The sequence below is a fragment of the Pecten maximus genome, chromosome 9 (assembly GCF_902652985.1).
Source record: "Pecten maximus chromosome 9, xPecMax1.1, whole genome shotgun sequence".
Taxonomy (NCBI): domain Eukaryota; kingdom Metazoa; phylum Mollusca; class Bivalvia; order Pectinida; family Pectinidae; genus Pecten; species Pecten maximus.
The window spans coordinates 22,588,498-22,612,982 of record NC_047023.1 but is presented as its reverse complement, the minus strand read 5'-3'; the positions used below and the strand labels follow the sequence as shown (position 1 = coordinate 22,612,982).

The following is a 24,485-nucleotide window of genomic DNA, read 5'->3' as shown; positions in this document are numbered from 1 at the left end:
GGAAAATGCCGACTGAAATAATGGCGATTCCATCTCCTACATCAGAACCTCCTTTGATTAAAACACGCTAGATCTACTAACAACATAATGGTCTTTAATGAACGGATTTTCCGCCGAAGCTTGTAGAAACCTTTATCGAGAGGCATCCATGCTAAAAGCCCCTTAACCTAAAATAGAAGGAGTGTATTATGTCCATTTGAATACGAAGGGAAAAACAAGACTTGTTTTAAAGATTATTTTATTAAATATACTCTGTTGCCATGGTGATATCTGTACATTAAACGAGGAAGACACAAGGACATACAAGCGACCGACATTGTAGAAAACAGCATAGGATGACGTGGAAAATCAGAAGTTAAGTATACCGACATTTAGTTCCGCTGACTTCAATACGTGATTGCCTGGCTTCAGACGGGAGAAATCATAATTAACTGTAAGTGATGTTATTCAAACTTTCTAAGCATAAAAATTTCGACTTCTGACGAAATATTTTCAAACATTAAACATCAAACATGGTTATTTGTACCATGGATATGTCAGACCAATCAAAAACGGATATCGTCAGAAATCAGTAGCATTTTCATATGGAATTTAGAACAAAACAATTGTACTTTGGTGATTTATGTCAACGAAACAATGGTACCTTAGTGATATATGTCAACAAGACAATTGTACCTTGGTGAGTTATGTCAACAAAACAATTGGACATTGGTCATTTATGTCAACAAACAATTGGACATTGGTCATTTATGTCAACAAACAATTGTACTTTTTGATTTATGTCAGCAAAACAATTGCACATCAACGATTTATGCCAATGAAACAATTATACATTAAATGTTTTATGTCAACAAAACAATTGTACATTTGTTGTTTATGTCAACAAATCAAGGTAAAATATATTCATTTTGTCTCATAGCCTCACTGACGAGTCCTAGGACGACGAAAAAAGATGTATCTTCATTACAAGGTCCTTTGTACATTCCTTTGTTATAGCATTTCACTTCTATTTCATACCTTTTATTCCGTCTCCTAACATCAAACTTTTATAAAGCAATTTTAACTCATTACTAGACTTCACAAATCAGACCAGTCTGGTACGTACCATCAATTATATATCAGTGGTATCTTGTAATTAAATTCACTCTCGCATCAATTTCGCCTTTTCAAATTCATGATTACCACTACCCGTGTCTAATCTTTGCTTTTCGTACATTCCTCAAGCTCAAACATTGAATACTGAATTTATGGTACCTCAATTCCCATCAGGTGTCGTTTAGATAATGATGCGATAGTAATATACATCATGATGCTTTCTAAATCCGACATATCTTTACACACAATGATGCCATGATCAATTCTTTAACATTTGTTACAAAACGTATATTGATTTTCTCAAATTATTTATTTTTCAAAAAATATTATCTTTAAATAATTTATAACCATGATTCATAGACTCCAGTGATTCACAGTAAAAAGAGGACTTTGATCGACAAGTTATCCTTATTGATTTTATGATAAATCTGAAGTTAGGAATATGCCATAAATTATAAGAGTATTATTGTTATTATATGACAAAATGTTGTCCATGTAATATTTCATTATGCATTAGTTAAATAGATGTGACTGACAAAAGTCACCATCAAAATCACAAACAACTTCTTTGCTTTTCTCAAACATCTTTCCAACCTACCGTAGCACGAGCGCATCAAATTACGATAGGTGGTGTTTTAAGCATCTCCTTGAAAAACACTTCATGGCAAATTTTCATAACTTCAGAAAAACGTCAGCAAAATCGTGTGATCTATATGAATTATAATGGTTCCCATATAAACAAATGATAAAAATAATGAAAACGAAACATTTTAGAATAAAAATATAGCCAATGACATAATAAACATAAAATGATATATCACAAAGAACGATTTTTTGACAACAGTAGACAATGTAACTATTCATTCACATTATTATTCTCTTGTTACTGCAAATATCACAGCCATAACAGCGAAACCAACAAAGGTACAAGACATCTTCTTCACGTCCTTGTTACCGTCCATCTCCTTAAAGAGAATGTCAAAAAATATAATATAGAATAGAGTCCCTGTAGCCAGACTTTGTAGAATAGCGTTTGGCACGTTCACGTCCGTATATAGTTGCGCACCTGTTGAAATCGCTATTCCTATGATAATTCCAACAGCTGCTAAAATCGCAAACGACGCTACACTAAACACCATTGTACTGTGCTTTTCGTCATTGCGCATGTGTTGTAGTCCTATCCCAAACGCTAGAATTCCTCTATGAATGCTTATAGCAAAACATAGCACCCACACATTACTCTCCAAACTCTGTAGTCCAAGAGCCATCCCTTCGAACACACCGTGAAAGGACAAAGCGGTTATAAATAGCACTGACCTCATATGACCTCTACTTGAATCATCTCCTCGGCTAAGTTCTGTAACTACCTGTTTGACTTCTAAATCTTGAAGAGGAGCCGGTTCGATTTCCATGTCCATGATTTCTTTGGTATCTTCACTCTCGTTCATCATGCTCACTTCGTTTGAACCCGATTCAATATCTTGATTCTGAACTGAGTGTAAACTTCGGGATTCGATTTCACCTTCAATGTCACTTTTTAAAATTGTCGAATGCGTTGTAGGTAAAATTTCACTTTCTGTCCATTCCCGATCATGATCGGTCATTTCTTGAAGTTTCTTATAAAGTGCCCGAATTGCGTGTTCAGTAAATATCACTCCGAAAAATCCCGCCATTGTCAATAACTCTGCAACCGGATATGTGGAATGCGATCTAATTTGAGACATCATTTGATCTATTTTAGTCCGTGTTTCCGGAATCAAGTGTAAAAAGCACGTTCCTAGAAACACTCCCCCTGAGAAACATTTCAAAGATGAAAGCATGTAGTCCAGAATCTTCTTTCGTTTGAAGATTGTTTTCGCGAAATATTGCATGAGCCGACAGGGGAAAAGCCCAAACAACACCGTGAGTACAGTGAGGACAACCAACGAGATTATCTTAGCTACAACTACATCCATGTCCACTTCGGAGTCTGGCATCTGGGAATGGTGTCTGCTCGTAAAACCTGACATGAGACCAAAATGAAAATGGTGGTATCATAAGGTAGTTAGAGCACTTTTTCACTAAGTGTCATCAAAAATGTTTTCTCTTCGAAAAGCTCTGACATCATTTAAAACATTTACAGAAGCTTTGATGTCAAATTGAACGAAACTGTCCGTGCTGGGAAATAAATGCGTTTTCTGTTTGCCATCACTAGAGACTATTGGGGTTACGAAGCTGACCGTCAATAAATGGTCAATACTATACGGCTTGTGTTAATAGGTAACATATAATCCAATGCTCGACGTATTAGCGTATAAAATCACACACAAATCAATGTCACGCGTTTTGTTTACCGCACACTTTCAAATACCATGTGAAAAGAATTAGATTTGTATTCCTCCACCGGTTTAGGAATGTGATTGGTTTCGGAGTCGTGTGTGTTCATCCGCTTACACAATTAAGTCCTCGATCTGTGTCCAGAGCTTCGTCCACTACGGATCACCTAAGACAGCGCGGTGTGTTATGGCCAGCAATGATTCCCTAGCGAGTCAGTATCGACTGACCAGTATCTCAACAAGTCCAGCTGTCAATAGCACGTGACCGTCAATTATTATTGGTAACTTATATTGTTATTATAATTGCGTTCGATTGTCTGCAATGTAGAACGATGAATATCTCTAGACCGGCAAAGGAAACATATTCACAGATAAACATGAAGGATCCGTATTCTACATTTACACCTTTTATACAAACGAAAGCCGGAAGTATGCTGTATCTTGTTCCATTTCTCAGAACTTGATCTTAGAGGCAGTGATTAACCCTTCACACATAGTGTTAAATGCCCCTGATTGCAGATTCATCAGTACGTGTGTTTATGTCACGCCAATCAACATATCCACTCTGTCGTTGTTAGAGTAATCCGCTTGATTAAGCACGCCAAGTTCCTTGTCTGACACGGCTTTCCCGTACAATACCAATCGATGTTAAACTCTACATACCTGTGTAGGATACCAGTTCAATCAGTACATACATTATTCTCAGAGTGGCTGTTTTAATTCCAAAAACTCCTCTCGCTCTCTATTGTTATTCAAAGCGTTGGAGGTATCCTTTCATCTACATTCGTGACTTGAGCCAGAATTCTCAGACATATTAAACTTTTACATATCTACCATTCGACTTTGATAGTTAGGGAAAGGAGACGCGATTATTTATTTAAAAGAAGCCTAGAATAGAGCTAGGCGATGATGAAAGAGAATCTACCAGAAATTACATGTTCCTGGATTGCTCATTTGCATCCTCCTACAGCGATGGCCAATCGGTGTCGTGATAAGTAGTCTTGGCTGTGGAGATTTCATCTGAAAAAGGAAAAAAATATTCAATTCTAGAAATGTGGATATATATAATTTACATAATTTCCATATGCATGACATGATATCACCAGAGTATTTCTTTGATATTTAGATTATCTTGCAACAGACTTTAATTCGTATCGTACACTACAATTATATGGCATGTGCTTGAGGATTATACCGTAATACATTGTACATCCTCACACACAAGCTGTTTATCTTTTAAACAGTTGCGTATAGGAAATTCTTTGAAAATACAATATCCATCACCGACTTATCTCCTCATTAATGGACATTCTTTGACAATCAAAATATCCATCACTAACTTATCTCACTGTTATTTAACCAGCGACATCAGCTGACATCAGACCCGGAAAGAGTCAACGCCTTTCCCTTCACCGTACTTTTGTCTGAAACTCTGACACAGTCGTATCTATATGATTGTGTATTTAGTCGTACTAAGGTAGGTTATATCCCATTTGTGATGTCAGATTACACTGGTTCCTAGTTCCTTCTAATTTTAGAAACATCGCAGTAGACTTTTAAATCAAAGTATAATTCAATACAGAGATAAAACAGGAGTTTAAAGGAACATTATTCGCCATTACACACATTTCATTAACAACTTAAATGTATTTCATGGACCAATGAACTGCCAGTCAATAAATCGTGGATGCAGAAAACCGACACTATCTACAACCTTTCATACCTTCACTAAGCAGTGCGTGTCGCTGCTGCGTGATGACAAAGCTAGGTACAGAGAATGTATTGATGAAGGCATGGTAAGGCTCATTTTTTGTGTAGTCATTGATTTCATAGCGTTTCGAAATAAACCAAGAGTGTCTTAGTCAGGTGTGACATATCAATAGTATAAAAATATGATGATATGAATTTTAAAATACAGTACAACTGACTACAACTTTCAGAGCCATCATTCTACGTGCATTCTAACTTGGTTATCAATTTAGTTCAGGTTAAAGCCATGTGCAAAACGTGTATACCGAACTTCTGGAGCTTACCATGAAGACATTGTAAATATTTCGTGTTGTAACAAACAAACAAACAAACAAACAAAAACATTACAATTTGGAGTTTAAGCCAGCTTAATACCAGGATATTAAACAAATTCCTATTTATCTGATAAGTATTATTTTTAACATCTGATGTAAAATGTTAAGTAACTCACAATACTTTAAGAAGCCTTGGCCAGGACACAATTGTATCAAGCCTTTGTTTTAAAGACGCAGCAAATGTTCTGATCAACAGTACAAATATTAATTAAACTGAACATAAATGCTAGCTTGAATTAAGGATAATTACCATTAAAATATTTACAAAAAAAATTATGTTGACTACACATTAAACAGTGTTAATAAGAAAATGTCTATTTCACGTGACCAATGACAACAACACTTTATTCTACTATGTCCAGTTACAATAACATGAACCTCTATGTGAAATATTTGCTGAAATATCATAGCCATAAATTTGGTTGTTTACTTCATACATAAAATCTTTTATAAAAACTAGAATGTTGCAATTAAGACCAAGTTATATTCATTACATAACACACAAGAACTACTATTAACCCAACTTATTTTCGCGACGAATTAATTTCTCGTTTTCACGTCTAATGTTATTTTGGCAGTGTTTTAATTTTAAAATTTACAGACATAAAAAAAATACTGTTTATGTGATTGAAACTATTTAACAGCGATTATTTCCGTATACGATTAATTTTCACGAATTTTAATCGCCCGCGAAATACGCGAAAATCAATCGCATACGAAAAAAACTTGCTTTACATTATATTACAACTCAACAAGAATCCAAACCGTATGAAGTACAAAGGAGACAACCAAATAAATTAAGACACGCACATGGCTGGAACAAAACCGAGAGTTACAGGGTAGATTTTTGTTCTTCAATCTAATGATAAACAATAACCGAAATTAGCTTACAATGTAAACATAATGAATCCATATATGGATTGATGTCTGGTAGTGACACGACAGTGCATAGAAATACATGTCAGTAAATACAATCAGAAGTTGAATACTAGGTGACGTCACAATATTGCTTATATGGTCACTTGTAATGTGCTTGCGTTATCTAAACATTCCCAATTAAAATGCACATCTGCAAAAGGAAAACCGACCTGGAACAAACCGCAAAATGTAGGCTTGGTACAGAGTTTAATCCGCAGTTTCAAGTACCAGTTTCTATATACCACAGTGATTTTGCACAAATTCGCAACTCAGACCCAATACATAAAAATCTCCAACCCACGGTCCGTGTAATGTAGAATGAAATGGACGTGTCAACGTTAACAATCAAATACGTACTTCGAGTATTTGTTTGCTTGTTTTGTTTATTTGCTTGGTTTATTGCCCCGTGAACAGCCATGGTCATTTTGAGGCGGGGTCTCATTGTAGTAGTTGGTGACTACCTCACAGAATAACATGCGGGAGACAGTCGGCTGCCATCCAGAGCCATGAGGGTAAAGTGTCTTGCCCAATGACACAACCACGACATCACAGAATTTCCTGTTTCTCGGCTACCCGAGAAACACAAACCGACATAGCGTTCTTATCAATACTCTCACGTTGAAAACAATATCTCCTGATAGTGTTTGGTATTTCCCTTGAAAGATCAATGATGCTGACAATAAGTAGAGGAAGAAGAATATATTTGAAACTATATGACATTAAAATATTGATATGTATTGAGTGGTAATACATTATATATTCCTGAAAACTAATATGATTTCAGGTGGCAGTCTATTATTGATGAACAGATCAATAAACCAACCAAGTAGAATATCTACGCGTACTTTAACGAAATGGAAATTACAAGTGTGACGAAAGGCAAACCGCCATATCAGCCTACTACAAAGCCATGTAGATGTGGTTCATAGACATATACAGTGTCACTCACTAGTCCATGAACGCATATTGAAATATACATGACGCAATATGACACGAGGCAAAATGAAAACATGGACCGATGTGGCAATACAAAAAACAAGATCTACGCTTTAAAAATACCTTTAAATGTCGAGTTCTTTAAACGAGACAGCAAACGAATCCCATTTGTTACAATGCAATCTCTTAAATTCCACCAGGTTACTTAAAACAAAGATATATCTTTGAAGACGAGTTACGGAATCGAGGACGTCATCCGTGAAATTGAAGATGTTTAATAGCTGCTGGTCGGTATTCTGTTACCATTCGTGAACGAAAACCATAATATAATCACTGTTATACAGGGTATCCAACATAGCCCTATCATAACAGTTTGTGAATGAACTTGTTTCGTTATCGTTATTTCGCGTTGAGGTATGGCGTCTTCTCGTTATTTTCGCTACGGATTGAGGATAATTAGGGGGGGGGGGGGGGGGGGGGGGGGAGACAAAGATAATTGCTGTGTCGAGGGAACAAAATGAAATAACGAAATGACAGAAATCAGCCACCATATTTATCCTCTACGATGTGATATCTCTGTTAACCCCTAGGTTATATTTATATATTCTATATATCACGAGTCACAATGATGTCACGGAAACAATTCAATGACTTTGAGTCGACAATGCAATGACGTCACGTCAACATTGTGTTGCATCGCAATAACTCGACTAGGCGCGTAAAAAATAAGCATCCCCATCCTTGATGATGCGAGACAAATCTCTAACGCTCGGGTTGGTGATTTCTCTGTCACATCTTCAAGGGAGGGGAAGATTAGGTCAACCATAAAAAAGTTACAATGTTATCATGTAATTATTTCCTAATGAACTCGACGCTACATATAGACGACTACAATACCCTCATCATGTTAACGAATATGTATACATGACACGCACCATTACCTATATAACATAATGTAGAAATCTACAGCTGTGCTTACAACATGGCCTATTCTTTCGCTCCTAAGCTATGTCATTGTCAAGACTATCATATCAGACATCAATTTCCTGATTCAGCTGTCCGTCGTCTGTAGCTTTAGCCTTTAACCCAGACTATCGTCCTGATAATCCAATATTCTATAATAGCTTACTAATATAGACAGTCTCCGGATAGCATTAGATCGTAATTCCCAGTTCCCGCTATATAACACACTACTGCTAATAGGGTATGAATGTTTTATACCGAGAGAACTACAACAGCAGTAAGCCTTAGGCTATAGACCACAAATGTCAAGGTTTTTATAAATTAAAATCTTAATATTACAGTTGGCCAACCTTGAACAAATAAATATATATTCAAAAGATAATTTGCATGTAATTTTGCTAAATAAAATGAAACGTTTGTGACAAGGAATGGAATATTCTAATGACAGCGTATTCATTGATAGACTGTCGACAATTTTCTGCTCGATCGGCGCTGTTTCACGGACTAAATACTTTTCAATAGAGACATTGGGACCTTACGATACTAAACAGTCACCCAACATACAGGCATAGTGTATTGATTTTGAATTATGTTTACCTGTCACAGAATGCGTGTCACTAGAATTATTTACTGAAGGAACAATGCCACTACGGTGCCAACAGGTTTACTCTAGCGCTAGCTTATTATATTTTCGTCCCTGTTACGTATAGAGTCCCAACGTAAAATAAAATGGTAAATAAATGTTTACAAACTCTGCCCCTTTAAACATCAGAGGAGTCAAGAATAGAACAAACTGAGCGTGAAGGAAATTAGTTACATTTTGTTTCATTCGGGTGAGATATCTATTGTCATGGCATAATTATTTGTAAATAACAATTGTTAACTGTAAATATAATATAGAATAAAAAGTTTATAAAACCGCTACTGTGATATGTGTAACACATAGCTAGCACGAGTTAAACATCCTAACATGTATGTATATATAGACACGCACTCACCTCAGTCCAGTCTATACACAGGTAAATGTGAATGCCTTCTACTCGGCACGAGTTCCCTTGGCGATAACAGATGTTCAAATGTTAACAAGATCTTTTCCACAGCTCGACTCTCACAATTCCAGAAGAAAAGCTCATTGAAATTGTGTAAACAATCTATCTTTAGACATACATCCTCTCACCAGTGTTGTGTGATCCAGCCTACAGCCAGAGTAAAAAGTTCAAAATTCCCATTTTATATACATGTATCTACATTCCGTATTGTATATTAATGATGTGACTTTGGAAAGGATCTTAATCACATGTTTGAACCACAAGCCATGTATACATATACAGATAGGTACTTATACGAATGCACCTAACATCATCCCGTCATTCACGTCTTGTCTCTAATGTACAACTGACAATCACGTCCATCGAACGCTTTAATATGTGTCTACCTCCCACTGCAGCTTGAGGAATCGAATTGACGCGGGTGACTTTAATATAGATCATGAAAACGTTTTGGGAAACCTTCCCAGTTGCATAAATGCTTGCAAATTTATGAAAAATAGGATTGATTGAATAGTTACGATTGATGCCAACAGTATATAATAATTGATGCCGTTGAGAGGGCTATAAACAAATGCCAACGATCAGGTTTCATTGATTTTCTGGCTTTACGCAAAGTTCGTATGGCTTGTGATTCAAACTAGTGGCGGTGTTAAACGCGCAATTACTGCAGGCTCGATTGAGCATTTATTGGAATCTAGTCAGCGGCTAATGATTTATGGTCGAGATTGAACACTTAGAAATAATCGATATCTAAAATGACAATGTAAATGCGTTTGGTGGCTTAATGTTCAGAAGAGTAAACAAGGAATACATCCGGGTATTGAAAGATAAATTAAGGCAATATTTCCCAGATTTTAGTGAGATAAAGTAATTAGATATACACGATGTGGTTATGACAGCATCAGATAAAGGTTCCAGGATTAGGAGATTTGTAAGTCTGTACAACTCCTCATCCATCAACTGTCCTCTCGTGCCGCTGCCCCTACAGCGAGACAATGATGGATTGGTACAGAGGCTGGCGTAACTATGATGTATGTCTCCCGAGAGTGCAGTGGTAACAACACCATATATTAACAAGTAGGCTCAGACAATAACAATAAGTAGCCCTTTACAGTCACAGAAAAAATGCATTTGTAAAACAAATTGGTAATTTTCAATATCTCAACAAACAATTAATTAATTAATTACTGTCAAATACTTTGTAAAATATAGTATTGCGGAGAATGCTTTACTAAGATGTGATAAGTTTTGCCTAGTCCAATTGGAACATCTATGACAATAAAATAATAATGTTGGAATCAAAACAAACAAATAGCCACAAAGCGCCATTGTTACTTGTTTCTTCGGAACCATGTCTTATCTTCGAAACCGGCTTATTTCACCGTATTTTTAGAATATGCCGATGGCGTATTTCTTTCTTTCTTTCTTTCTTTCTGTCTTTCTTTCTTTCTTTCTTCTTGAGAATTATTGACAAAATTACCTCCTGTTACTCTAGGTTCCTAGCTGATAGCAGCCAAACCTAAACAAGTCATCATTTCTGTATAATTAAACAACTATTCCACTTCATGAAAATCATGACAATAATAACCTAATTATCATTTTGGCTATTTCAAAACTACTATTATTCATGATTTTTTCCTAAAAGGAATCCATGACCTATGTTTTAGACAGGTTCATTTTCAATGCCATCTTAATAAGATGAAAGAGTACTTCGTGATGAGTGGACATATCAACCATACGTAGTATAACTATGATCGTTGGCTGTAAGAAATCAAAGAAAATCCCGTCTCAAAATGGAGCAGACTCTTTAGATATATACCTATTGTACAATGTTTATAGATGATAGAACAGCATAAATGTCAATTGTAAAAATATATAACACAATCGAAGATATATCATTTATCTCTCCAGAAATGGTAAATATATTTGTATCATGATAATGGCTCCATAGTTATACACACTGTTCGGCGTTTCGTACACGAATTCATCCTTAATGCCAGGCTTTGGGAGTCAATGATAAACTACTTACGTTCCTAGACGTGTAATTCTGCAATAGATAGCCAATAACATTAGTTTATAAACATGAACCTGACTTGGACGGCTTCCCGGGACCACCGATTGTCCATAATCAGTTGATGTATAACGGGGTATATTAAGTGTCCATTATGTCGGGAAACCCAGAACAGGAAATAACCTTTATAATTACCAAATAATAAAAGTGCACTAAAGCGAAAGGTTTGTTGTTACGTATAGATACCGAATCTGAAGCAGACAAAATTATATAGGTATGTCTAAACATTGTGGTCAGGTCAAAGACAGGCTAGAAACATTTATTGCAATGTTATGTGTTTCAGAACGAGAAGTTTCGGAGTTCAAGTGAAGGTGTGATAGTAATAACATCATACATGTCAATTTTCTAAAGAATAAATAATTGAAAGAACCGTTTAAATTCTACTATTCTAATATAACCTATGCCAAAGAAACGCCAAAATGAACATGTTTAGTCAGCTACATTTTATTTGGAGGAATGTCTTGTAAAAAGATACCCTTCATGAAAGTTACTTCAGAACAACACTGACAACTATCACGTGGCAGAAAATGTGTTAAGTAAACAGATAGGAGTAGAAGGCAAAGTGTTTAAAGCACTGCTGTTAATGTGGTAAAGACTAAACTATCGCAATCAATCCAAGTAACATTTACGGAACAGTAATAGCTTTGATGATGGATTCCCGAAAGGCTGCATTGCACTCTCCAGAAAATATCACGATTTCTACATCATGCGCAAGGTCTTGTTTTGTTATGTTGTCCTGTGCACTTCCAATCGAAAGGACAGCCTGGCACATGGAAGGATAATTCTGACCTATGGCTTGTACGAAACTATACAGCATATTAAACGTTAGACATTTTAATTAAATTATAGAATAGTTTATCTGTGTGATTTACCAGAGTATTTCCTCTAATATTTACTTCATACGTTGTTAATGTAATATGTGGAGACATAGGGATAAGTCAGTGCAAAAAGTGCAAAATCACAAACCATTGATATATCGGCACTTAAAATGAGATCAGGTTATAAAGACCAACAAGTGCTTTCTACTGCCTGGTGTCTGTCGTAAACCAAGATATAGTAACACAAGGAGGTATAGCCTTAACCAACGGAATATAGTTATCAAACCAGGCACATAGTCCTCAGCCAAACGGACATAGTCATACACCAAGGGGACATAGTCATCATCCAAGCGGACATAGTTATTAACCAAGGGTATATAGTCATTAACCAAGGACACATAGTCATCATCTATGGGGACATAGTCATACACCATGGGACATAGTCGTCATAAAAGCAAAAATAGTCATTAACCAAGGGGACATAGTCATACACCATGGGACATAGTCGTCATCAAAGCGAAAATAGTCATTAACCAAGGGAACATAGTTATTAACCAAGGGAACTTGGTCATTAACTAAGGGGACATAGTCATACACCATGGGACATAGTCGACATCAAAGCGAAAATAGTCAATAACCAAGGGGACATAGTCATTAACCAAGCGGACATAATCATTAACAAAGGGAATAGAGTCATCCACCGAGGGTACATTGTCATCAACCACGCGGACATAGCAATCAACCAAAGTGGGCATCACTATCACCTTAGCGCGCATATTTAGCAGCAGCAGGGGAGGGGAATAGTCATCAAATTATAACAATTTAACAATAATACAACGTCATTATTCATTTGATAACACCTTCCGGATATTATTCAAGACCAAATCAAAACAGAGGACATACTTTAATCAGGGTGGTCTATTTTACATTACATTGTTGTGGTATGTAAAACCATCATTTATTAGATATTGATATAACAAGTAACCGAAGAGGCTGTATCGTCATCGATTTCCCCTCATGTAATCAGATAGTCTACCCAACCATTTTCCTGAGGAAATTATGTGTGTTTCAAAGGTCAATATCTAAATATCTATGGGCAAAATTTACTGCCCAGAAACTATCACGTATATTCAAATTAATGATTTTTCCATGATAAGGTTACTAGAAGTGATATTTGGTATACACTGTCTGGTCGACCAAAGTAGCACCCCAGACAAATTATGAGTTATGTTAAGGATAATACAGAAATAGACAGGCACATCATATTTGAATAATGATACACATAGAGTACATAGTTTGACCTTTGACCTCCACTGACGGTTTGTCTGGCCTTGTCAGACTTCGGTTTGTCATGCAAAGATTGCCTTGTAAATAACCAACTTTCATGTTAGGCTAACGTTAATGTGTCCGTAGATGCGTATCCAGTAATATACACTAAATATACACTTATTAAGGCAATATTCGATATGTGTACTTCGATAAAATGTCTCGTAAATAAAAGATGTTCTTTCCCATATCTACAATCTGAACGCCTATACAGGACTGGCCATCCAATATTCTACATACAAAACTTTAAACAGTAGGTGATTTTTCTACACTTTAATGGATAGAATACGTATTCATCAACTTAAGACATTCTGCCGTTATTTATTGTCTTCCTGTTGGTTTGTCGTTTGAATGTTTGAATTTTTATATTGATGGTACTGTGGTATGCTTTTCTATGTTGGCATTATATGTTTTGTCTTTGTTTGTGCTGTGGTATGTTTTGTCTTTGTTTGTGCTGTGGTATGTTTTGTCTTTGTTGGTGCTGTGGTATGGTTTTCCTTTGTTGGCGCTGTGGTATGTTTTGTCTTTGTTGGCGCTGTGGTATGGTTTGTCTTTGTTGGTGCTGTGGTATGTTTTGTCTTTGTTGGAACTGTGGCATGTTTTGTCTTTGTTGACGCTGTGGTGTGTTTTGTCATTGTTTGTGCTTTGGTATGGTTTTCCTTTGTTGGAACTGTGGCATGTTTTGTCTTTGTTGGAGCTGTGGTATGTTTTGTCTTTGTTGGTGCTGTGGTATGGTTTGTCTTTGTTGGTGCTGTGGTATGGTTTGTCATTGTTGGTGCTTTGGTATAGTTTTCCTTTGTTGACGCTGTTGTATGTGTTGTCTTTGTTGGCGTCGTGGTATGTTTTGTCTTTGTTGGCGCTGTGGTATGGTTTGTCTTTGTTGGTGCTGTGGTATGTTTTGTCTTTGTTGACGCTGTGGTATGGTTTGTCTTTGTTGGCGCTGTGGTATGGTTTTCCTTTGTTGGCGTTGTGGTATGTTTTGTTTATGTTGGCGAAGTGGTGTGTTTTATCTTTGATGGCGCTGTGGTATGTTTTTTCCTTGTTGGCACTGTGATATTTTTTGTCCTATTTTCGCTGCAGCATATTAGCCATTTTGAAGGCACATTATTTGCGCTATCCATTTCATTTTGTTTGTTAGCCGCAAGACATATTCTGTCGTGTGTCATTCCATATTTGTTAGCCTTTATCATGATTTGTCCTTACCTGTTAAAACAGTAGTATTTTTCCTTGTTATATTTACCTGAACGTTGATCCGAAATTGATTGCCTGAATAAAATTTAAAACGCTGTGTATCATACATGTCAGCCAAGACACATTTTTTATGATCGTGTAGAATTTCTATACTAATATATAAAATGAACCAAAACAATCTCAACCATCGACGTGTTACAGGGAATTATGATTTCATGACCCCGTCTGACATCAGCATCATAACACTGCCATAAACTGTGTCCCTATGGTGCAGTACAATAAAAGGCTGCGAGGCCGTATCAGCAGGTCTCATGGAGCCGTGGCATCACCCGCTAGTCACGCCCTATAGACATCAACATCTAATGCTGTAATAATCCCGCTGGTTTTTATAGGTTTTTTTTTTAGGATCCCTCCGTTGGTCTATTATATTAACTTCCATTTACCGGCGTTTTATTGCAAAGCTGATATTATCAATATTATATAGTCGCTTCCTCATATTCAAGGTGGTCGATTTAAAAGACGCAATTATGGGCCTGGGGTTGGGGGATGGGGTCGGTAGGGGAGCATTGAGTTTTCATATATTATTGCTGTTATGGGTATCATAAAATCATTCTGTTCATTTATTCTGAGGTATTCCTATGTCGTCTTGATTTTTACATAATGATGTTCATTTAGAACAAAAAATCCTTGGGTTAAACTGAGAAATTCATAGTCACTCACTTTGTAAATAAACAGCATAGGAAAGAGAGGAATAACATCTTACTTAGTCAGAAAAATGCTTTGTTATTTCCTCTCAATATGAAGGGGAGATTACTCTAAGCTGAAATCCCAGCTCAGATGTCAAACTGGCACCATTTACCCCAAATTCTTCTTTATTGAATATCTCAAGATCTATATTACCAAATCTGAGACAAATACTCAACTCTTAAACATTAGCACAACTCTTAAACGTAAGATATTTTGTATTTATATTTTTACTGTAAAAACTTGAATTCAATATATTGCTTTCATCTAGGGTACTTTAACCGAAACAATCTGACAACGAAAGATATTTACAATCCAAATAGTGTAGTTATTTTCTCTAAAACAAATATAAATATATAAAACATACTTCATCGTAAAAACGAAATTATGTATTTCGGAAAGGATGGGCGTTTCCTGCACCAGAAATAGTCATGTTCTCGGCCGTAATATAGGATATAGTGAACATGTATTAACGAATCATTGATATCCATTGTTTAAACTCCTATGACCACCTTCACTCAGATCCCCTCCAGTGGGTTAACATTCGCCTGACATCTGATCTAGGATAGACTGTACCTACATTACCAATGCTTTCAAATACAGCCATGTGTGAGTTTGCATAGATACTTCTATCGATTTTAAGATATCTAGTTCCATTTTTTCTGATTTATTTATCGTTAAGTATATGGTCCTTCATTCGGCTGTTGAATTTCAGTATACTGAAGGTTAAGTAAGGGATCTATATGGGATTATGTTCCTGCTAGGTTCCTTATTCTGTACAGCTGGATTTATTGTTTTCATAATTCTGACATACAATGTATATACTTATAGGTTTATCTTGTAATGTTTTTAATTTAGTTGAAAAGTGACATGGTTTAGAATATATCATGAAATATTGTAAATCAGGAAATTAATTAATATTCAGGGCTATTGCACGTTTCTATTCAGATATTGACATTTCTTTCGATCTAGTTTTAAGATTCATCAATCGCTTTCTAGGTACATTGTGTCAATATTTTGGGAAACAGCTGGATATATGACGTAGTATAATTAGTATTGACTGTACTGTATCTTACTTGAAAGGTATCTTGTGTCTTTTGTACTTATATCTCTTTGTAAAAAGAACGAAAATAAATTAGAAATATTGCTTTAAATATCAGCTATAACAACAATGGAATACATTAAAATGATCAAATAGATAGCGCAGTCGTTTTACTGGACCTAACACAATGTATTCCTACGTATCAAAACCACAGTATCTGTACATCTATAACACATATTTTTTACTAAAAGCATGATGAAATTAATAAAATAAATAAATGATTAATTAAAATTCAAAGCTTTCAACTCGATAGTGAATTTCACCTTTGAATTTACTACAATATACTTTATACAAAATATTACAGTTATTTTGATATCTCATCTGTGATGATTTGGGCCTAAATGTTGAAACCCAATGTGAAACACATCATCGGACTAAACAAATGTTAAATTCCAAACGGGGAGACGCACTAACCGAGAAAAATGATTTCGGATATTTGATACAGTTTGAAAAAAAAAAACAGAATCGGAAGAAGAATGGTAAAAAATACACAAGATATTAGCACCTTTTAATACAAATCGTGAGCTAGCTACAGTAGAGACAATACTAATTATACCGCCTCATACAGGGGAACCTGTAAAGTGCAAAACGAAACGAAATGAAATCAAACGAAACGAAACGAAATCAAACGAAACAAAAAATGAATTAGTAAATGAAAACAATATTAGACTGTATATAGGTCTAAGTGTCCTATTCTCATTGGTGTTAAAACAACACACAGGAAAGAATGAATGTATCGTAATATTCACTCGGTTAGGAATCGTCGGTGATGATAAGGACCTTAACTACATCAACTGGATATTTTTCAATGTTATATAATTAATGTGCAGTGTAGCGTACAGCAAAACTCAAGAATTCTAAAATTCACCAGCAGGTATATTGAAAAGACGCAGATCCTAGCAGTAAACCATGTTGTGTCCTAGCAAAATTGTCATAAATATCTAAACAATTCGATAATATTGTGGTATTACAAGTCAACGACTGCTGACAGATTTGTAACCTATCAGTCCTAAATTGTTGACAAAGGTAAACACAAAAATTCGATTTTAAATAGTGCTAATGACAACTACACCCATGTCTGACATTGAAGGAAGCATATCAACGTATGTACACAGAAAAATGGACAGAATCGATCATTTCATCAGGGAAGATGAGAGTATATGATTATACAGGACAGCTAATGTGTTACCAGATACAGTATATATAGGGTCAGATCAAAGCCGACAATGTGTACACAAAATCACACCTATTGTGCAGTGAATCTGGAGGTGAACTATTGATGAAAACGCCAGGTAATATCTATGTTGATATTGTCACGGCATTTTTACCTGGAACATTATTTGTTGTCTGTAAAATTATTTAAGGCAATTTTTAGAATATATTGATGTGAATGTATACGGTACTGTCTTCTCTATTTGAATAGAAATATCTGTGATGCTATAACATTGTGATTTTCAGAATCAGAACACCAGTAGTGGAGAGGAAACAGTTCAGTTCAGTTCTCTATTACTTTAGGCTATTCGGTTCATCAGTACAGTGTATATATATACAGTGCAAACAAACAAAACAATATAGACTATATACAGACATAACACTCACATCATATATAGTGTAAAGAGACATTGAGAGGAAACAAATATTGATCACAATATTGAACAGAAAAACCTTATCTGACTGGGAAACAATCTTAAATCATTCTTATCTTAGATATCAATTACACTTCCATTCCTGAATAATCATTTTAAAATAATATATATAGGCAAACGCATTTCATGTTCTTAAGATTTTGTACAATATTGTTGAAACTTTGGTATTTTTGAGTGCATGCCTTTTCCGTGTTTTACGTTTCCTAAGATCTTTTCTGATGTCCCTGACCTCCCGTCACGATTTCCACATTGTTAGACCCTAGTGCCACTGGCGAGTTATAGAAGCAGCAGTATGACGTTGTCTATAATCACTATCCTACAATTTATCTTAAAGTTTATTTAAACTGATGATCTCTTAATAAGTCTTGTGTTTATAGTGTAAAACCATTTTGGTCAATCTATCAGTTTTATAATGCAATATTATAGTATGATGCAATTTTATTTACTTTTATTTTATCATAAAACAGTGTCAGTTTGGACAGGTTTGACATTTAATAAGTTAAGAAATTTCTCTACATTAATAACTAGCCAAGTTCCGGTTTCATCAACGTTCTTTAAATTAAGTAAATTCCTTAAATTTCCCATAGGAAAGTATCACATAATTTGAGATTTCCTTAACGAATATTTTCCCCTTTAATCCATTAATGCTTATTGAAGATTCCATAGAGATTTTATGATGGAATGTTGACGAAACCGGGTTCTGGTTGTCTATCACACATACACATATTTGTTTGACATTTTAATCACCTTACAAAAAACAATTTGAAAAGTGTTTGCTTTGTTCTCCAATAATCATGCCTAACAACTTATTTTCTTCTTTTTTTTAAATTCAAATTCATGAAAGCTTTTGTTTTTGATCAATACATTTCGATCACAAGAATCAAATATTTCAAATATAGTATAACCTAATTGAAATTATTTTGACGAAAAATTATATATCAGAGTTGTCGTTAAATTCAGATATTCAGATATTGTCTAAGCATGCATTTTACATGTAGCTAGCATTTAAAGATATGATTTCCATATGTATCAAAACAAAGTGATTTGTTATTCAAGGTAATAAGATTTAACACAAGAACTAAAACCCTGAGTTTAAAGAAGCACTACTTTTGAAATACTCTTATTTGGAATTAATATCATGATAACCTGTTACAGTCAATCAGATAATGAATGATAATACATTACAGTCAAACTTCGATATCTCGAACTATGATAGCTGGAAACCATGCTTAACTCGAAGTAAAAATTCAGTCCCGACGGTAGAGATTACATATAAAATACACTCAGTAGCCTCGAATACTCGAGATTTCATTACCCGACTGTTTTCGAGATTACACGGTTTGGCTGTATATTATTCATGAACAAATCATACAAATAGACACAACTACAAAACAATGGGAAAGCCGAGTCGATATAGAACGAGAATGAGCAAAAAGAGAAAGAACACCAGTCTTAACAAAAACGAAGGAGTGTATACAAAATGTTTAAAATGTCATTGTGGTGAAGATTCTTGTAACCAAATCATGATAACACAGGTAGTTACAGTCACATACTACCACAAATGACAACAAGTCATGACAACAATAAGGCATACCGACTTAACTGTACTTATAAATCAAAATAAGCAACATGTCCGCTAAAAAGAGACAAAAAGAATTGAGGGAAGAAATTAACACGGAGATCCTCGTTAAAACACGAGAATAAGACCAGATGAAGTATGTTCTATTTCACCACCCGCCATAAAACGTCGGGCCAAATATAGTTAATGTCACGTTCTCAAACCGAGAATCAAGACAATGACAAAATCGATTAATATAACCGTATTGAGCTATTCAACAATATCAATTCATGTAATCGCGTTGAGCTCTTCAATGAAAATATCAATTCAAATAATAGCATTGAGCCCTTCAATGACAATAAAATTTCATATAACCACACTGAACAACCGCATTGAGCTCTCCAACGACAATATCAATTCATATAACCGCACAGAGCTCCCCTTTGACAATTTCTATATTGATATAATCGCATTGAGCTCTTCAACGACAATATCAATTCATATAACCGCATTGAGCTCTGCAAAGACAATACCAATTCAAACCACCGCAGTGAGCTCTTCATTGAAATTAAAACATTGTTTAAGGAGCATATTAGACGCTGTACAACATGCCCAGAAATTGTAGAAAAGCCACAACCATTTGCATTAACTTTAATATCATGATAAAACTAAGTATAACCAACTCGTGTCATTTGTAATGATTTTACACGTGTATCATGTTAGCCTATTGTCATATACAAGAGGTTAATGTTGTAATAATATTATCTAATAAGCACACAATGTACATATGGTAAGAACCTGAGAACAGTAGTAACCGAGGGTTGTTTCCATCTAAACGATACTCAAATTACTACCGAAGCAAAACGAAAGGAAATATTTTGACATGGGAGCAATATTTGTTCACTTTTTCACAATACTGTTCGGCGAACGATGTAAGAGGATATCCATTTGTCCAGTATAGCACGTGTCCCAAACAAAAGTGCCGGTATGACGTTTCAGATTTTGTTTACTTTTAGATTTTTATCCTGACCCAACAATGCGACTACTATATATAGATAATTAAAATGACAGTAGAAACGGACAGCCAGCATGTGTATTGGACAAACTGTGTACCACAAACAGTGTTCAGCTGGATGAGTATTGCTGTCATAACGTTATTGTGTTATATCCATACAAATATAAACACATGTGGCCATTTTACAACAGACAGATAGATAGATAAATGTAAAGATACAGAACAATATATGTATCAAAATATAGCTAACCTTCGCCCTTCAGTAGATTCCATAGCACGGTTTTAAGTTGTTCTAAACCGTTTAGTATAATCCAATTACACATAATTAAATAGCATTAGATTACATAGGAATTTGACCTTAGTACACATACCTTTGTATACGCGACAGTAAAGTGCGTGACAATGGTTTTATATCTATCAATAAACACTACTATAGCATTGTGTATAGGGCAACATGACAGAATACACTAAATTAACAACAATCTAGTTATATATCATAATTAATTAACAAAACTCAATTAAAAGGATTACTAACATCACTTACCTGTTGATAACGAGCTCGCCACCTGTTTTAAACTCCCCGTGGGACACCTGTTCTAACCGCTGTATTCCCAGTAATAAATAGTCCTCACATAAGCTCAATGACAAATGAAGTAAAACCTCTAGGCAGTGTCGTTACGGATCGAAGTCTAAAGAATGACATATTAACGGAAGCGATATGCCTCTATTATCCCAGCGAGTTATGTTGAATAAACAGCTAGACGAATCGAATGGGAGAATATATTGGTTGTTGTCGTAACGGTATTATACAGGGCTTAGGCGGATTTGAGAGGATAAATACAAAGTGGAGTTTATGGTGGTGAAAATCATTGATTTTACTGGGCTTTGGTATAGAGAGTCCTATTGGTGTAAATATCACGAACGTAAATGTAAATATATATAATGTAAAGGGCTGGTGTAAGTATAAGAAAAGTAAAGGGCTGGTGTAAATATATGGAATGTAAAGGGCTGGTGTAAATATATGGAATGTAAAAGGCTGGTGTAAATATATTAAATGTAAAGGGCTGGTGTAAATATATGAAATGTAAAGGGATGGTGTAAATATATGGAAAGTAAAGGGCTGGAGTAAATATATGGAATGTAAAAGGCTGGTGTAAATATAGGGAATGTAAAGGGCTGGTGTAAATATATTAAATGTAAAGGGCTGGTGTAAATATGGAAAGTAAAGGACTGGTTTAAATATATTAAATGTAAAGGGCTGGTGTAAATATATGGAATGTAAAGGGCTGGTGTAAACATATGGAAAGTAAAGGGCTGGTGTAAATATATGGAATGTAAAGGGCTGGTGTAAATATATGGAAAGTAAAGGGCTGGTGTAAATATATGGAATGTAAAGGGCTGGTGTAAATATATGGAATGTAAAGGGCTGGTGTAAATATATGGAATGTAAAGGGCTGGTGTAAATATATGGAATGTAAAGGGCTGGTGTAAGTATATGGAATGTAAAGGGCTGGTGTAAATATATGGAATGTAAAGGGCTGGTGTAAATATATGGAATGTAAAGGGCTGGTGTAAATATATGGAATGTAAAGGGCTGGTGTAAATATATTGAATGTAAAGGGCTGGTGTAAATATATGAAATGTAAAGGGCTGGTGTAAATATATGGAAAGTAAAGGGCTGGTGTAAATATATGGAATGTAAAGGGCTGGTGTAAGTATATGGAACGTTAAGGACGGATACTTATATTATGATCTCTAACGTCATTGCAAGACCTGTTACTGATAAAGACAAATGATTGGTTTTCTTCTCTTCTAAAGATGTGAAGATAAAGTATATATTTATGTTTGAACTGCAAACAATCCCAGCTGACTGTCAATTAAACATTTATCAGCATATAGTAAAAGTAATACAAGGTTTGTTTAAATTATTTCTGAAACATTTAAATAACAAACTTATTTGAGTAAGAATTCGGGAGATTTTCTCCCGCAGTTCACCGATTTATCTCCAGTTTTAAACGTGAGAGATTTCTCTACCGCGCTAACCTTCTGAACCGGAAGTACCTCTGGAACTACAATAGTGACGTCACTATGGTTCCTACGTTGGTATTTGATGTTTAATATGCGTAAGAGACATACAAGTTTTATGAAATAACGAGCTGTACTATTGTTAAAATCAGAATAGTTTCACCGATACCTTATTTTAGTGTCTGTTTTAATATGTATTGTGATATTGTGTTAAGACCTATGTTTTCTTGTGTAATGAAAAAAAAATACATACAGACCCTTGATCACTGATGTGATATGCATTTATTTAAAGCTATTGGAGAAAAATAATAATTCTCTACCTAGGGAGTGTGACAAAGAAATCTCAACCCTAGGGGTAATTCATGAATGCACCTACCCTCGGGTTCAGATTCCTTTGTCACACCCAAAGGTAATGAAATATTGAAATATTCTATGGATCAAATTGCAAACTTGAAAATACTATAAATAATGTGTTCAATTATTTACAAAGCCAACCGATCCGTTTTGCTATAACTAGCCTTCACAGATGTTTTGCATCAATGAAGAATCCGTGGAATGATCTCTCAAATAGTATGTTTATGTTGGTGGCAGGGCAATAGACATTCAAATAAGATTTATAGTTATGTATTTGACTATGTACATTTGAATAATGGTACAAAAATGGCAATTATTATGAAAGTGTCTTTAAATATTTTTCTTATCAAAAGAAAGCATTAGCAAGAAGGTAGATAGTGAATAATTTACTTAATATGTTATCAAATAAAGCATATGGAAGAAAGTATAGACAGTGAATGTATTTATGAAAATAGTTTCTTATCAAAAAGAAATATTAGGAAGAAAGTGGACAGTGAATGTGTTTGCTAAAGTAGTTTCTCATCAAATAAATTATTACGAAGAAAGTATAAACAGTGAATATGTTTTATTTGTATTTTCTAAATATCATTTAGACATTCCTATGTCTTATATTTTGTTAGCACTTACCTTTTTTCCTCTGAAAAAAAAAGGAAAAGAAAAAAAGTCATTATCGGAGTTGGCAATGAAACAATTTATCGTGCGGTTACATAACAGCTACTGATATGTAGTCAAATTCACGACCGTCATATCACCGAGGTAGCTTGGAGCGTCTCATCTGTCACGAGTACAACAATCAAATATTTCTATTAAAATAGGGCCAGGGCAATGTTTATCTGATCGATGGGTTCCCTTAAGGTGTGACAGGATACACGAGGAAAAGATGGAAGTGAAAGGAATTAGATAATTGAATCAACATCAGCGCAAATATGATATGAAACAACTTAATTTTAATATGCAATCGATTTTTGCCGATAAAAATTTGGAACGCACAAAACTCAAAAACAAAATAAAAAATCTAAACTCTAAAAGATATGTAAACACATCCCCATATAAACACTCATCAACTATATTATATATCAACATAACCTTAACTACTTTAGGATATATCAACACTCATTAACTGTTATAATATATATCAACACTCATTAACTGTTATAAGATATATCAACACTCATTAACTGCTATAAGATATCAACACTCATTAACTGCTATAAGATATATCAACACCCATTTACTGCTATAAGATATATCAACACTCATTAACTGCTATAAGAT

General features: G+C 34.9%; 1 protein-coding gene across 2 annotated transcripts; it reads right to left on the bottom strand.

Moving 5' to 3' along the window:
* Window positions 1–221: 221 nt before the first annotated feature.
* On the bottom strand, window positions 222–21,515 carry LOC117334690 (zinc transporter ZIP3-like). Of its 2 annotated transcripts, none has more exons than XM_033894449.1 (2): window positions 21,376–21,515; window positions 222–4,430 (listed from the first exon to the last, which is right to left on the bottom strand). In XM_033894449.1, the coding sequence occupies exon 2, from the start codon at window positions 3,102–3,104 to the stop codon at window positions 1,968–1,970; it is 1,137 nt and encodes a 378-aa protein (XP_033750340.1). In that variant the 5' UTR covers window positions 3,105–4,430; window positions 21,376–21,515; the 3' UTR covers window positions 222–1,967. The 2 variants fall into 2 exon arrangements, with proteins under 2 accessions (XP_033750340.1, XP_033750341.1); XM_033894450.1 differs by lacking the exon at window positions 21,376–21,515 and adding an exon at window positions 9,310–9,704.
* Between the last annotated feature and the right edge of the window lie 2,970 nt (window positions 21,516–24,485).

What these genes read in the sequence shown, in the direction of transcription:
- LOC117334690 (XM_033894449.1), bottom strand. Translation starts at nt 3,104, where the DNA reads ATGTCAGGTTTTACGAGCAGACACCATTCCCAGATGCCAGACTCCGAA.